This window comes from Corvus kubaryi, unplaced genomic scaffold, assembly GCF_017639235.1.
Source record: "Corvus kubaryi isolate FWS band 111438036 unplaced genomic scaffold, C.kubaryi_AGA036_p1.0 37394, whole genome shotgun sequence".
NCBI lineage: Eukaryota > Metazoa > Chordata > Aves > Passeriformes > Corvidae > Corvus > Corvus kubaryi.
Window position 1 is genome coordinate 6,134,784 of NW_024581133.1, and position 14,704 is coordinate 6,149,487.

At 45.0% G+C, this 14,704-nt stretch overlaps 1 protein-coding gene across 1 annotated transcript in view; it reads right to left on the reverse strand.

Moving 5' to 3' along the window:
• The window catches only part of AGBL1 (AGBL carboxypeptidase 1), a 276,286-nt gene extending 265,223 nt beyond the window's left edge, over window positions 1-11,063 (reverse strand). The window contains exon 1 of the mRNA XM_042039542.1: window positions 10,805-11,063. Coding sequence (XP_041895476.1) covers window positions 10,805-10,855 — 51 coding nt within the window. The 5' untranslated portion in view covers window positions 10,856-11,063. The remainder of the gene's footprint in view (window positions 1-10,804) is intronic.
• Between the last annotated feature and the right edge of the window lie 3,641 nt (window positions 11,064-14,704).

Below are 14,704 nucleotides of genomic sequence, written 5' to 3' on the forward strand. Positions count from 1 at the left end.
GTTTGGAGCAAAAGTCCTCATCTGGTTCATCTCTCCCTGTCCAAACTTCTCATGAAATTACAGCTGCGTCAGCATCTGCCTATCTCAGCGCAGGTGCTTTTGCTCACGAGTTGAACACTCCACCCCCCATATCTTCATGAAATTACAACAGGATACTCTGATATATCATAGCTTCACAACAGAATTTCAGCTTTAAGCATCTCCTCTCTCTCTTCCCTCAGGTTTTCAGCTCTTCATAGCAATAAAAGGGTTACTCTCACCTCGGCCTTGCAGCTTTGCAGCTGGAATGTTGAATTTTTCTTATCGCAGTGGAGAGGGGGGAGAGCCGAGCCGCTCCGGCTGCCCACGGCAAGGCAGTGGGGGGGGGTTCCATGGCTGGAACAGGTCCATGGCTTCATGATGGCCGTGGCCCGGCCCGGCCTGGCCCAAGCAGGGCCTGGCCGGGCCCGCTGGCCCCCACACGGGGCCCGCAGCCACCTGTGCCAGTGCCGGAAACGAGAGAGAGCTTGGAGGGGGAGTTTGCCTATTCTTAAATGTGGATCACAGAGGTGATCACAACTTTAAGTGGCTTAGAGAATTGTCCATATTCAAACTGGCCAGCTGATAGGTTCTGTCAGTTCCCAGAGGAAACTGTAAGCACCCCTTAGCAAGGACGTCCCTTCCGGGACTATGCTTGCTAACCTATGACACAGGGGTATGTCATTTTCCATCCAGAAGGCAACAAAGCTTTTTATCTCCTTTTTCTTCAGTCTACACCCCATGCAAGACACCCAGCAGCAGCAAGCCAACGCCACCACGCTAAAGACAGGCATGTTTGGGGCTTTATTTGGCCCTTGTTACTTCATTCAGTGGCTCAGAAGCACCTGCAAACCAAGTGTTGGTCAGTCAAGCTAAAAGGCATTTTATTAATTCCATGAATGAGGCCACGGCTCTGTTTGTGCTCCAGGAAAAGGGACAAGAGTTATATTTTAAAATATTCACCTCTACACATTCTGCTGGGATCCCCTGTGGAGTCCACCCAACCAAAGTCCTCGGGCTGTCTCTTCTGAGAATCTCTCGCATGGAATGGGCTGAACATGCAATGGCACAATGGGCTGATCTCTCAGAGAAAGGTGAATTCTTCAGTGAATACCCAGCAGGAGATTTGATCTATCTCAGAATCTACCTTTCATGCCTGCATCCATTGCCAGCAGAGAGAGATCACCAAAAAGTTGTTGTTGTGTCCTATTTTATCTAAGCATGTTCCCAAGGAGACCTGTTAGTGTAATAGTGCTCTACAGGCTTTGTAGGACATAGCAGGGGACTCTCAGCTAGGGAGATTTCCAATTGTTTGATCACCCAGCCATGCAGACCTTTTAGAAAAACCCTCCAGAGTTTTCAGTCAGTGAGGTACAGCTGCTGCTGTGAGAGCTTTTGAAACAAGCTGTTAATAATCATGGTTTTCATCTCAAAGAGAAGTCGTTTTAATGCATCTCTGCATCCAGCTGTCCCCTTGAAGTCCCTGTGCATCGTGGAGAGATCAAATGACCTTAGCCATATGGGAAGAGAAATTGTCAAAGAAAACAAAGCCAGGAACACATTCTCTTTCTCATTTGTCACCTCCAGCTCCCTCCCCCACTTGCAGAACTTCAACATGGAGCAGGAGGCCATTCAAATTGCAGAAGATTGTCCCAAAGAGAAGGTCAGATAAACCAGGGCAGTAATGCTGCTTTCCCCTAGCCTCTCCAGAAACTCTCTCCATATGGATGGTGCTGGTTTATTCCTGGAAGAATTGAAGGTTGAAAGAGGCAGTTCAGTTTGTTCCTCTGACTTCATCAGATCAGCATTTTAATCATAGGGAAAGGTCAGGTGGTCCATTCTCCCTCCTCCCCGCCTTTGAAGTGAGACAGGTGGGCATTCACCATGCCAAGCAAACTGCTTACAGGAGGATATCTCACTCCCTGTCAATCTTCCACTTGCCAGGTTAATCCTGAATAAAATGGAGGGCCAGCTTTATCTTCACTGAAAATCTGCTGCTTTGGCCTTGCAGCAGGAATCCCATAAAAAACACAGAAGATGGTAGAGGACAACAGACACTGCACTGATTTTACCCAGGCTGCATGAGTGTCATCTGCTCTGGGAGTGAGTTGTTCCACCCTTTGATTTGGGAAACAATGTGAGCTAATGTTTCCTTTGCCCTAACTTGACAGATGAACCTTATCTCCATCTACAGTCCGAATGAAGAAAGCAAGAGGCACAGACATTGAATGAGTTTCATGGGGTTTGTAACAGTTCTGAAATAAACCCTAGGGCTCTTGCTTCAATACAGCACCATTCCCTTCTTTGAAAGGAAAGGAATAGGCACCAGAGAGTGCACTGAGCTGATGGGCCATGGGGAGAAGAGTCTGTCTCAGTTTACTACAGGGATCAAATTCCCACTGGGCCCAGTGGGAAAGCCTTTGCCTGTAAATTACACCAAAAATTAATGTGCATAAAAGGCTTCTCAGAAGTTGATTGCAGTAAAACACAATACTGTGGTGTTTCCATGTCAGGAAAAAACCCCATATGTTCTGGTTTCAAAGTATCACTTGTTGAAAGGCAGGGGGAAAAAAGCCAAGATTTCTTTGGTAGAGCAGTTATTTCTCCCGCAGGACTTGTGTCAGAATTACTCAATTTTCTAATAAGAATCATCATGAAAGCTTTACTGTTCTCATTAATTCCACCTCAAACTACACCACCTTTTGAAAATAAGGCTGTGTTCTTCCAGGAGAACAGACCATGAGAAGAAAAAACCTGTCATTTTTCTCTAACCCCCCGAAGGGAAGGAGGTTTAGCTTTGCCCATGGAATTTCTTATCAAGAAAATGTTATTCTATTAATCAATAGATGGTCTAAAACACTAATTCTCTTTTTTGTAACTTAGTAGTGTCTGTGGGCAGAAGAATCTCCACTATGTTATCTTTGTCCTCTCTAGAAGATATCTTATGAAATCAATGACAAATTCTTGGTTTCTGACACCTTGATTTCTATATGGTGTGGTAGGTCCCCACTCAGTAAATCAAAAGTCGTAACAGCGCACAGATCAAAAGGAAATACTAAGTCACAGATATGAATGTGCTCTGTCTCCATCCCCCTCTGGAGGAGAATGACCAAGTTTCCCTTATTTTAAGAGATGATCTTCATCACATTATACTTTCCTTCCCAAAACTCTACTAAGATAAATTGTTTTGCTGGTATGAAAAGGAAAAGGGTTATCCAGTTCTTGGAGATTTGGATCTCCACCCAAAGAATGCACCTAGATTATACTTATGTTGACTTCCTATAAAATGAAACAATCAGGGGGATAAACCCAGATTTTTAATAACAGAAAATGTCTACACATATTTTATTGATTTGGATTCATGTTCTTGCTTCAGTGTCATCTCAAATTAAACTGTGTTTTCTGAAATAAACTGTCTCTTCTGAAGCAGCAGCACAGTAATGCTCTCTGTGGCACACAAAGCTTCCAGAATTGCAGGCACCAGTGTCAGCTGGACAATACAGTTCAAGAACCTACCACATTGCTTACCCCTAACACTCACTCCTCACCTCCTGCAGCAAACTTGGTTTCTCTCTGGGGAGAAGGGAGGCTGCCTGGTGGGATACTGCTCCTGGTCTCCTTGGAGAAGGTTGTTACTCCCGCTCACAGAATGCCTCACCAATTCCCAGGACCATTCTGGCCTCACAGTGCCCTGGGGACTGAAACCAGCCTGCTTTGCCCGGGAATCACAGCTCCCCATCCTTCCCTGCAGAGATGAGCTGCGATCCCGGCGCGCAGAGTGGCTCCGCTGATGCACCAGCGCCTCCGTCCTCAGGCCCGTTGGGCCCTGTGGGCAAACAGGTGCAAATAGACTGTCTGTGAGACAAGTGCTTATTAAAAGAACAGGGGAAGGCAAGAGAGAATTATTTGCTATCCTGGTCTGGTGAGAACAGCATAGTCACGAGACCAGAGTCTGGCAGAGCCCAGTGACACATATGGGCACGTGGGGTGTGCGTGGATTTGGGATTCTCAGAGCCTGAGGGTCCCAGGTGTGCACACACCAACCCTAACAGACCGAGGAAAGGGACACCTCTGCCCAGGATCACACCCAGTTCCATGAGCAGCTACCAGCAAACACTGCCTTATTCTGCATTTCCACTGACTGCTCTTGGAGCCCTGAGGAAGGAGCAGCTTTTACCTGCACTTCCAGAGGCTTAAATCACCCCCCGATTCCATTGCAAGAGTAATGATGGTATGAGTTGTGTTATCTATCCTGGCACAAACAGGTGTGATCACACAAAGGCAGCGTGTCTATGATAACAACAACTCCAGGAGCAATTTCCAACCCTGTTATCCCAGACCAAGCAACAAAATATCCCTCCCCATCTCTTAAACTCCTGCTATGTGTATGAAATTATTTTCTTTCTGTTAACACACATCAGTAAAATCTCTGCTGGTGCCAGTAGACACTGCTGGAGTCAACCATTATCAGCCCATATGTTTTTCAATACAAGCAACTTTTTGTGTGCACTTTGCTGAGCACAATATAATAAACTTTAATTCAAAATGCCCATGAACACATTTTCTACGACAGATATTTTTTCCTATTATAGATAAAACTAAGAGGACTGGACCAAGGCATCAGACAGAAAAATGTGTCTAAGCCATCACAACAAATGCAGCATAATATACAGAAAATAACATTATGCTACACAAAGACACACAAGTAAGACCTATTCAGGCAAACACCTCTCCGTAGGAAAACATCTCTTCATGTATTTCAAAGAGGGAAATTATTGAAACCTGAGAAAAAGAGAGGGTGGAAGTTTTCCATTGACATAGAAATATTGATGTAATGTATAAATACATCTGTAGGCATAGAAAACACCTAGGGAGGCTAGATAACCACCAGTAATTGTTCTCAACTTACAAATAGAGAAACATATGTTTTTAAATCTATTTTCATACTGTATGTGAAAGGTAAGCAGTTTAAACAAATACATATACCTATCTCCATTATGTGGTTTATTCTATTAATTTTTTTGTGTCTACAGTGCAGTAGTTGTACCAAAATACACAATATTGAGTTGCATGACATGGCATAATGTGCCATTATATTACATCCAAATAGTCTAAGCTAAACAGATTGGCCATAAGCATAAAGTCAGCCCCTCAACAGCTAAAAAGCACCAGTTTTAAAGCATTCCTGATATTTCATTTGGTCCCCTGGAGTAACTGCACTTTTTAATTTCCACATGACAACTTGTTTTATTTCACAAAACCTCTGCTTCAGGATGAGCAGTGCCTGCTGCCTGGTAAATCACCCCATGCAGCATTTTGTCCTCATCATTTAGCATGTGGTTCTGTGCATTATTTATTGTGCAGGATCCAAGCCCTGCACTGAAAACGGATTATTAATTTGTTTCTCTCTTTTTTTTTTTAACTGTGCTGTCACCAGAACTTCAAGGTTTTGTTTTTTTTCCCCAGTGTTCATTGCCTGATTTCTCAAACACTGATGTGAGGCATGGTAGGATTATTCGCCATGTTACACATGATTAGCTCAGAAGCAGAGGTTTATAATCTATTTTTCCAGACTGGCACTTGACTGATCCAGCAACATGGCTATCCTGTCACATTTGCATTGCTGCAGGAAGGGAGAAAGGGCTCTCCTCGACCATTCATGACACAGTCTCATTTGTCCTCAAAGCACAAGCCATCCTAGACAAGGATGAGAGACAGCAGAAGACGAACAGAGCTCCACTTCCCTTGTCTGACGCGGAAAGTTCTGCTGAGGCTCAGACTGTGACGCACTCTTGTGCTCAGCTCAGCCATCACTGCTGCTGCTCCAATCGGTCTCTGGGTACATTTTGCACCCCAAGGTCCTGAATTCTTATTAATTCAGCCACAGAAAATTCTGGATAGCCCATCTGGAGGCATTTTCAGAGTAGCTGAAAATGTGCCAATGATTTGGCCAGCCCAGGGACAGAGAGCAATTCTGGTCCCAGCTCAGTCAGTGGAAGGGTTTCAGCAGAGTCCAAGACCTGTTGCAGCTTCCTCTGAGGACTTTTGGTGCTCTGCACTGATTCACAGGAGTGACAAACCTCAATATTTCTTCTGTGGCCTGGCAGGAACTTGGGATTAATGTATGGATGCTAGCCTCCTTTCTCCTTTCTTGCTTAGCAGTGCCCTGAGGTGGTGAGCCAAGGGCTGTAGGGAAGAGCTCTGGCTTACCTTCAGGTTCTCCCTGGACAGGGAGGAGATGACAGTGGAGGTGGGAAGGAACAGCAGTGGCCCTGAACGCTGGGGTGGGGGCCTGCACTACCTCAATAGGATTGTTTATACAGGATTATGCCTTTTCTTCCATGGTTATAGCCAAAAACATGTTCTTGCAGCCTAGGGGGCATTGGCAGTAGAGACATGAAAAAGCTGCACCCACTATTTCTCCTTGAACCCTACAAGCCAAATGTGTCCCTGTCCTAACTGCACTACTTCTGCTGCTCCAAAGCTAGAATAGTTTTTGTAAGGAATTGCAGCAGTAAGTCCACTGCTGCTCACTTTAGGTACAACGATCTCAGTAAAACTCAGTTAATGAATCACATAAAAATGGCCATCTGGTTTTGAGTTGATTTTTGTTCCCTCTAAGGCTATTCCACCAAACCCTGCCTGCCAGGCTGCCTCCCAAAAACACAGATCCAAACTTTGAGCTCCTCCATCCTCAACCCAAATGAGTGGCCATTCTGTTACCTGAGCAGTTCCTGGGATTTTTTGCATCTGTTTCTCTCAAAGCCAGGAATCTCAGCAGCTCTGCTGACAGAGTAAGTGCAAGGATGCAGGAGGAGACAAAAGCATTTTGCAAAATGCATTTCTATTCATCATCATTGGAGCAGCACAGATACCTTCTCACTTGTCCTTAGGATAACAATAGCTCTGCCTTGTCAGCCAGCCAGCACAGCAGCTCGGAAGGGGCAGCACAAAGAGCTGAGAGCTTCAAGTCAGCAAACAGCAGGTCCTGTGTCTGTTCTGCTGGACACTGTGGCCACTCACAGATAAATCCCTTTGCAAAAACAACATCTGCCGCTGATACATAAGATTTGCATCTTTTCCCTGTCAAACCACAGCATTTGGGAACCTGTGAAGTCCAACACAGTAAGACACAGCTTGAGCCAAAGATCTGCCAACGGCCCCGGGGGCTGCCAGCTTTGCAGAATATGTGAACGGGGACTGTGGCTTTGGGAAACATGTGAAAACCACGCTGAGAGCCAACAGGAAATCTGGGACTCCTCAGGCAACACAATGTACCCTGCCATGGAATAAGGAGATGTTCTCGGGGGTAACCAAGGCATGGGCAGTGAGGAGGAGAGCAGGGAGAAGGAAAGGGAAGAATCAAAATGCTTCTTTTTTGTCTAAATGATCAGAGGGTGGGGTGAGACGAAGGCCAGGACAACCGGGAGATGGAACTAGAATAATCTACAGTCCCAAGGGATTCAACAGTCTGGGTCACAAGGCAAGATGCTGGCTCCAGTTTTCTATTGCTCTTCTTAGCAAGTACCAGCTGTTTTTAACTAACACCCAGATATCTCCTCCTGGTATTAAAATAACCAAGAGATCTAATCCCACATCTCTTGGGATTTTGCATTGAGGAGGCTGACCATGAAATGGGATGTCAGACATTTTTGCCTGGTCAAAAACCATACATGGGGTGGGTGTTTATTTCTGCCATGCTTTGACCAGGGACTGGGGTGAGAGTGGCAACCAGCCCAGCCTTTATTGAGGGACTGCATTGTCCATGTATGAAAGACAGAGCAGGGCTGGATTGGGGCTGAGGAGCTCGATGTCATGCAGTGAGAGATGGGAACAGAAACGGGTAACACTATCCAAGCCAGAGGGATGAGAGGTGCTAATTGTAGGATCACACTTAAGGGGAGAGTCAAGAAGAGAGAGCAAAGAAGGCAGCAGGGTTAGAAAGAAAATGCGAAATGACAGTAAAATCCTCAGAGCTTGGCTCTGCCATACTGACACAAAACCTGTGAGATGGGGAGAGGTTTTCTTAAATCTGAAATTCACATTTTAAAACTGAACATTGTAAGCAGTGAAGCACTTTTTACCTAGAGATCTGAAATGTCACATCTTCCCTGCAGTGACATTTTGGTGGCAAAATGCAGCTGTGCTTTGAAAGGAGTTTTTGCTATTCACCTTGTCACTTTGCAGAACATCCGTAGCACGTGGCACTTCCAGGGGTTTGAGCTGTCTTTGGAGGATCATGTTCCTTCATAGCACTGGGAACAGTTTTGAAGAACTCAAAAAATGTGTTTCTTTCCATGACTAGAGCAGTTGTTCAGTTACAAAATGCACAGTGTTCTGGATTTGTTCTGCTTGATACTGCCCTTACCAAAGCCAGGCTGAGTCTAGGGGTGAAACTGTCAATGCCAGGAAGAAATGAGGGAGATCCCTCCCCCAGCAGAAGGTGACAGGCCCTATCTCAGGTCTGGACATTCCTCCAACTGGGAATAAAAATCTGTGCCAGTGCTTGGAAGGGAGTTAGAAATCAAGCCCTGTGTGAGTGACTGATGGAGAAAGGATGTTTTTATTCTGAGTTTATAAAGACTGGCTGAATGGTCCGTCATTCTTCACCTGAAAGCTTCCTGCATTCAAAGCAATATTATGTGCTAACAGAAATGGAAAATACCCAGTAATACCCTGCAGAATAGCCTGCTGTAAGCAGCAGATATGTTCTTCATGCCCAATAAAAGAATATGAACCAGCACTGACAATCCAGCAGGTCACAAAAACAAAGCAACCATGTTCTGGACAGCTGTTGCAGAAAATAACGAAGTGTGGAGAGATGTTATCAGCAAAGGCAAACATCAACCAAAGTTATTATTTCCCAGGCCAATACTTTCCAACTGTGTCAGGAAAAGGTATTTTTTATCACCTGATTTTTTAGCAAAGATAGGTAATGGTATTACAAAGTTATGCTGGTAATTTTTTGGCTGCAGGTAGGGGAAGGAGGTGAATCAGAACATGTAATTGTCATCAACCCCTTACCTTCTATCCTTCAGCACCCAAGCCTCTGCATTAAAGTGAAGGTATAACAAGAAATACTTTTTATTTTCTCCAAGTGAATTTTTGGAAATAAAGGTCTCGTACCAAGGTGGGATTTTGTAACGCTGGGGATGAATGCTGTGCTAACTTGTGGTTTTACCAATACCATGCCTGCAGTGCTTCTATTTCTAGTTTAGACCTCCATGTAGCTTTGTCAATGAATTGCATATGTGATTTTAAACTATAGCTTCCAATTTAGATCTGGGTCTTGTCCAATTCTGTTCCCAGATTATGCAGAGAACACCAGGACTGTTATGTTAGAGAGCATAAGAAAAAACAGATGTGCACTCAGCTCTCAACTATCTAAAGAAAGAGGGAGAGGACTATAACCAGCACAAATATGATCTAGTACAAAATATGAATTAAATAAGCTGTAACAACATAGGGCAAACAAGTTACACTGCCAAAATATAAAAGGATGGCAGGATAATTTTCTTCAGCGTGCCAGTTTACCCGCAGAACTCACTGGCATAAGGGGTTACAGAGGGCAAACCAGTGTTTGATATGAGAAATAAAAGTTGCTGACAGTTACATAAGCTTGGATAAATACATCAAGGTTGATCATCCCCCACAACTATAGTTTCAAAGCCAATTGCTATCAGCGGGTTTTATAACCTCCTCTACACGCTTGTAGCTGGTCATAGAGACCTCCTGAGACACAGGGCTGGGAGACAGGAATCCTCGGGCTGACCCAGGTGGGTCGGTCTGTTTTGCACACCCTCTCCCTCATTTTCTGCGTCTGCAATGTGTGAGGCTTTGATGGCACCTGTAGCAGTCAGAGGATGCTGCTGTCTCAGACATGAAACTGCTGTCCCCACAGGGCTCTGGCCCACATCAGCACAGCTGCACACAAGGGCTCAGGGCACCTGAGGAGTGTGCACAAGTGGCTTTTCACCATGACTGTCTAAAAGCTGCTTTATATGCAAGCAGCTTGTCCTGGCAAAGCAGTTCCGACCCATCCCTCATGACAAAACAAGGCTTATAAAAGCACAGGTTCCCTCCCAAAACATGCTCCCTATTTCATAGAGTAGCTCATGCCACAACCTGGGCATCTTCTCCTGCCAGGAGGAACATATCCTCGTGGTGGGAAAAGAGAACCAGACATTCCTTCATCCCATGGCCAAGCTTGTCCATCAGGTATGATCCTGGACTTGGACACTTCCCTCTGGTCCTCAGGACCATTCACTGAGCACACCCAACACCAGCACCTCACTGATCTCAGCTTCAAGAGTTTTTCTCACTTCCCTTGAGTGCTTGAGGGTCCTGGTGCAGACAATTTGACAGGGAGGAACTTGCTCCTCGCAGGCAGATCTGTTTACGCGTCCCCCTCAGCCCTCGGACGTGCCGAGCTCAGACTGACAGCGCTGTCAGCTCCCATTCATTTCACAGTGGCCGATGCCTCACACCTCCCTGCTCCCCTGCTGAACACAAGGAGACCTTGGGAGCGGAGCCTCTGCCCTCAGATGGGGCCCAGAGATGGACGCATAGCAGTAATTGCCAGCACACATCGCTGAGCAGTGAAACTTCACTTCATAAAGGCTTTTCAGGGTGGGATGTGCAGGTCAAGGCTCCCACACGCTGATGCTTTTAGAGCCAAGCCAGCCAGGACCTCGTACCAACAGCCTCAGCCCAACAGGTCACTGATGGGGAATTAAAGAGGAAAACAAGCCCAAGAGCCTCTCTTGTTAGTTCAAGCCGTTCTTACCTGGAGGGTGGAGAGAAGGACTTGCAAGCCACTGGCTTCTTGTTCTGCCATGCTGCTCCCCACTCACACTCCCTCCTTGTAGCAGCAGACACAAAGCAGCTCGAAAGCCAAGCTGCCAACTTGCCTTGCTGCTGCCCCTGCGTCGTTTAAGAAACGAAGAACTAAACACAGATCCCCAGACACACGCACACTGCTACCACCAATAATCACAGCAATGCAACTCTAGACCTCAGCAGGAGAGATAAATGTACCCCCTCCCTCCCAGCTCTCCCACTGTGACGAGAAGATTAATTCCTATATAAAGAATCCCGGGGATTAAGTAAAGTGCCCAGGAAAGGTCTGGGTGCTTGATGTGTGGTAAGGGGAGTGTGGGGAGGGTGGCAATAGCAACAAGAAAGCAGAAGAGCTACAAACCTCAAAGAAAGCCAGGGAGAAGGGAGGGAGCGCGCTGGCTGCCTGACAGGCATTCCCAGCTGACCTGCTGATCCGTTCCAGACCCTGCGTGGACTCGTCTCCATTTGACTCCATTCCAGTGAAACCGGAGACACGGAGAAGGCAAAGCAAGCGAGAGAGATGCCCTCGGTCTTAACGAGCGCTGACAACGAACGGAAGATACACCCGGCATGAGGGACAGGTGGAGCAAGGCAAGGGAGGGTTTTTGGCTTCCAACCCCAATGATTGTCCCAAGTGGCAGCTGCTGTGGCCACAGGCAGTGCCCTGCAGGGCAGGGAGTGACCGCAGAGGGGCAGGGAGTGACCGCAGAGGGGCATCTCGTAGCTGCACAGGGTGGAAAGCCACCTCTTCAAGGTGTGGTTTAGGGGAGAGTTTGCTCCAAGGGCAAACTATGACTCACACATACCTATATCTGTCTATAAGCACAGCAGCTCAGAGCCTGGTTCACTCCCTGGTGCACAAGACATGCTGTAGTACAGTTGTAGTTGTAGCTTGAATTCCTAGGAGGGCACCGAGTCCACTTTTAGCTTCAGCCGAGTGATATCAAAGGGCTTGGTAAACAAGAAGGAGCAGATAAAGAAGTTGAGTAGAGGGTTAGATGAGGATTTTCCAGCAAAATATTTTCAATGTGAAAAGGTCAATTAGTCCCACAACAGGTATTTCTTTCAGCTTTCTCAACACCAGAATGGTATTTTTGGTCCTGCGAGACATGACTCCAGGATGGTTAGAAGGCTGTCAGTGGAAACAATTAGTGGATATGAAGAAGACAAAGGTTAACTCTTGTCTTTCCAATTTGGAAAAGAATTTCAGTCTTTTACCTCTAGAATGACTTTATGCTGGTGTGGTTCTTTTTAGTTCCTCCCTTTTGAAAGAATAACTAAGGATTTTTGGAGCAGTAACATGAACCTGGGTCTCTGAGCACAAGGCAGATGCTTACAGAACTCAGTGCCACACAAAGACATACCAGACACTCAGTGTGCACACATTTTCCTTTGCTGATGTCAGAATAAAACCCTAATCTTCTAAGAAGCAGTCAAATGAAGAATAAAACGTTCCAGTCTTGGCCAAGGACCATTCTCACATGATGAACCTTCATTGATAAGTGCTTTATGCAAATGGTAAGACTAATCCTCCCCAACTCATCCCAGCAATGTGTGAACAAATGGCACAAGCATGACATTCCTCAGTTTCTGTGTGTGCCAGCAGGGTCCCAGGATGTCACTACCAAGTTATAAAATAAAGCAGATTAAAATGCCTTTGTCATAACTATGGAGACACATCAGTCCCTTCAGAGAGAGGGCTGTGAACACCATTCATTGATGGACAAGATACTCTACAGACAGCCAGGCAGAATAAGACAAGAAACTTCCTTTCCTATGAAAATTCAGGTTCAACAATTTTAATTTTCTTAAACACATGTTCTATTTCAATTTAAAAAAGAAATCTCTCATGCTTCATGAAATACCTTATTTTAGATATAGAGCTGATATTCAGCCATTAGAACACTGAATTTTTTGGCCATTTTGGATAAGCTTTTGGCCATGCTGGCGGCTTCCCACAGAAGTCACTCCTGTAATCTCCCACTACCAAAACTTTGCCACACAAACCCAGTACAGATTTGGGGGTTCTTTCACATCAGCAGGATTCAACAAAACCTGATAAGAGGCCACAAATAACGGGGGGAGAGAACCAAGGCAATGCAGGCAGTGTCCCCAAATATGTTGGGTGGGTGGAAGGTGGGTACTGGGTTTGTGAGCAGTGCCAACACATATCTCTTTTGCAAATTATTACAGTGACAGAAAATGACTTCAGAGCTAATTAGAAACTGTTTAAAGAAGCTCTTCCACATTGTCGCTTCGTTCTCTTTCTTGTGACAATTGTACCTGTCAGCAGAGCTGTGTGGAACTATTAATTCCTGCTGTGTGGATTTTCAGAAGGCAGCGAGAGCTGATGGATGTAAGCAGGCAGTGGCTGCAGGAAGCCTGGATGACCTGATCCCCCACCTAAAACACAACTTTGCCTCTGTTACAGGATTCTATAACAGATTCTCCAACTCACCAGTGGTCTGGTTCTTCCTCTCTCTGTGAGCTTTGGGAATACTTGGAAAAGTATCACTGCAAATGAACCAACCCAAGAGGAAAAGGACACCAACATCAAAGTTTGGGGTGGGGGGAAATCTCTTACGTTCCTTAAAATTTTGAGGTATTTAGCTTGGTTGTACTGAGAGAGCAAAAGAAAACATTGTATGCAGAAACCTCTGGAGCTTGCATTTGATTTGAAAACAAGACACGAGAAGAGTGATTCAAAATAAAACACTCATTAAAGACCCCAACAGTGACAGTGATGTTTATATTGATGTATGGTGTACAGCAAAACCCCTTTGAAACCAAATTTTAAGCGATAAATCATGGAGTCTTCTAATTATTCACCATTCCCAAGCCATTTCCTCCAGATTTTGTTGAATTTCCAGTGTCATTCTTGGTTTCTAACAGGAGGTCCCCCACCTCAACACACAAAGGCTGAATAAATTAGGAAACCTACACAGAGCTTAATGCCAGAATTAAAGCATTCAAATCCTCCCATTCATATTACAATGCAAACTCAGTTTGAAGATTAGCTTGTTAGTTTATGTGGATGTCGTTGTTGTTTCCCCTGTGCCCTCAGGATTATGTGATCTTAAAATGAAAATTAAACTCATGGCTCCAGCTTCCTACTAGTGCCAGAGTTAATGTTCTTGTGGGGAGGACAGAGGGGATTAGAAGCACAAAGGCAGGACCTCTGAGCTCTCTGCAGGTGCTGCACACACTCAGACCAGTAATTTTCTTTTCTTGTGCTCCAGGGCTCAGACACACAAGCAAGTTAGAGATGTCATCTGATCTAAATAAAGTATGTGTACATACATTTAGCCCATAGCAAAGGGAAGGTAATTCAGGATCGTTTTACCTGCATTAAAAGAGCACTCAGTCCAATTATTTCACATTTTATGAGCATATGCAGAAACCATTACCATGGATCAGCTGACATTAAGTAATACATTAAGCACAGAAACTTGTTCCCGTGACTAAACCAATGTTTTCCCTACCTGTGAAAGCTTGAAGTTTTCCTCATGGAGATGTTGTACAGCTATAAAATTGGAAAGCCTTCATCCAGAAGCATTTTTTTCAGATTCAGCATTGCACTAGGGTGATATAAGGTCAAAAATCTTCCTGGATAAGATAATCTGGAAATTGATGAGAGGAAGACAGAAGTCCACTGCCAGGTATCCAGCAACCATATTGTTATTGGTTTGATATTTATTAAAAGTAGGAAAACCATACAAAGAGATATATGTAAATAACATTTTACTCTGTTATTATCACTTTTCCACTTATTCTGTCACCTCCAAAACAAAATTAATGTTCTTATCCATCTGAACCCCTGCAGAATCACATTTGAACGTCATTTACA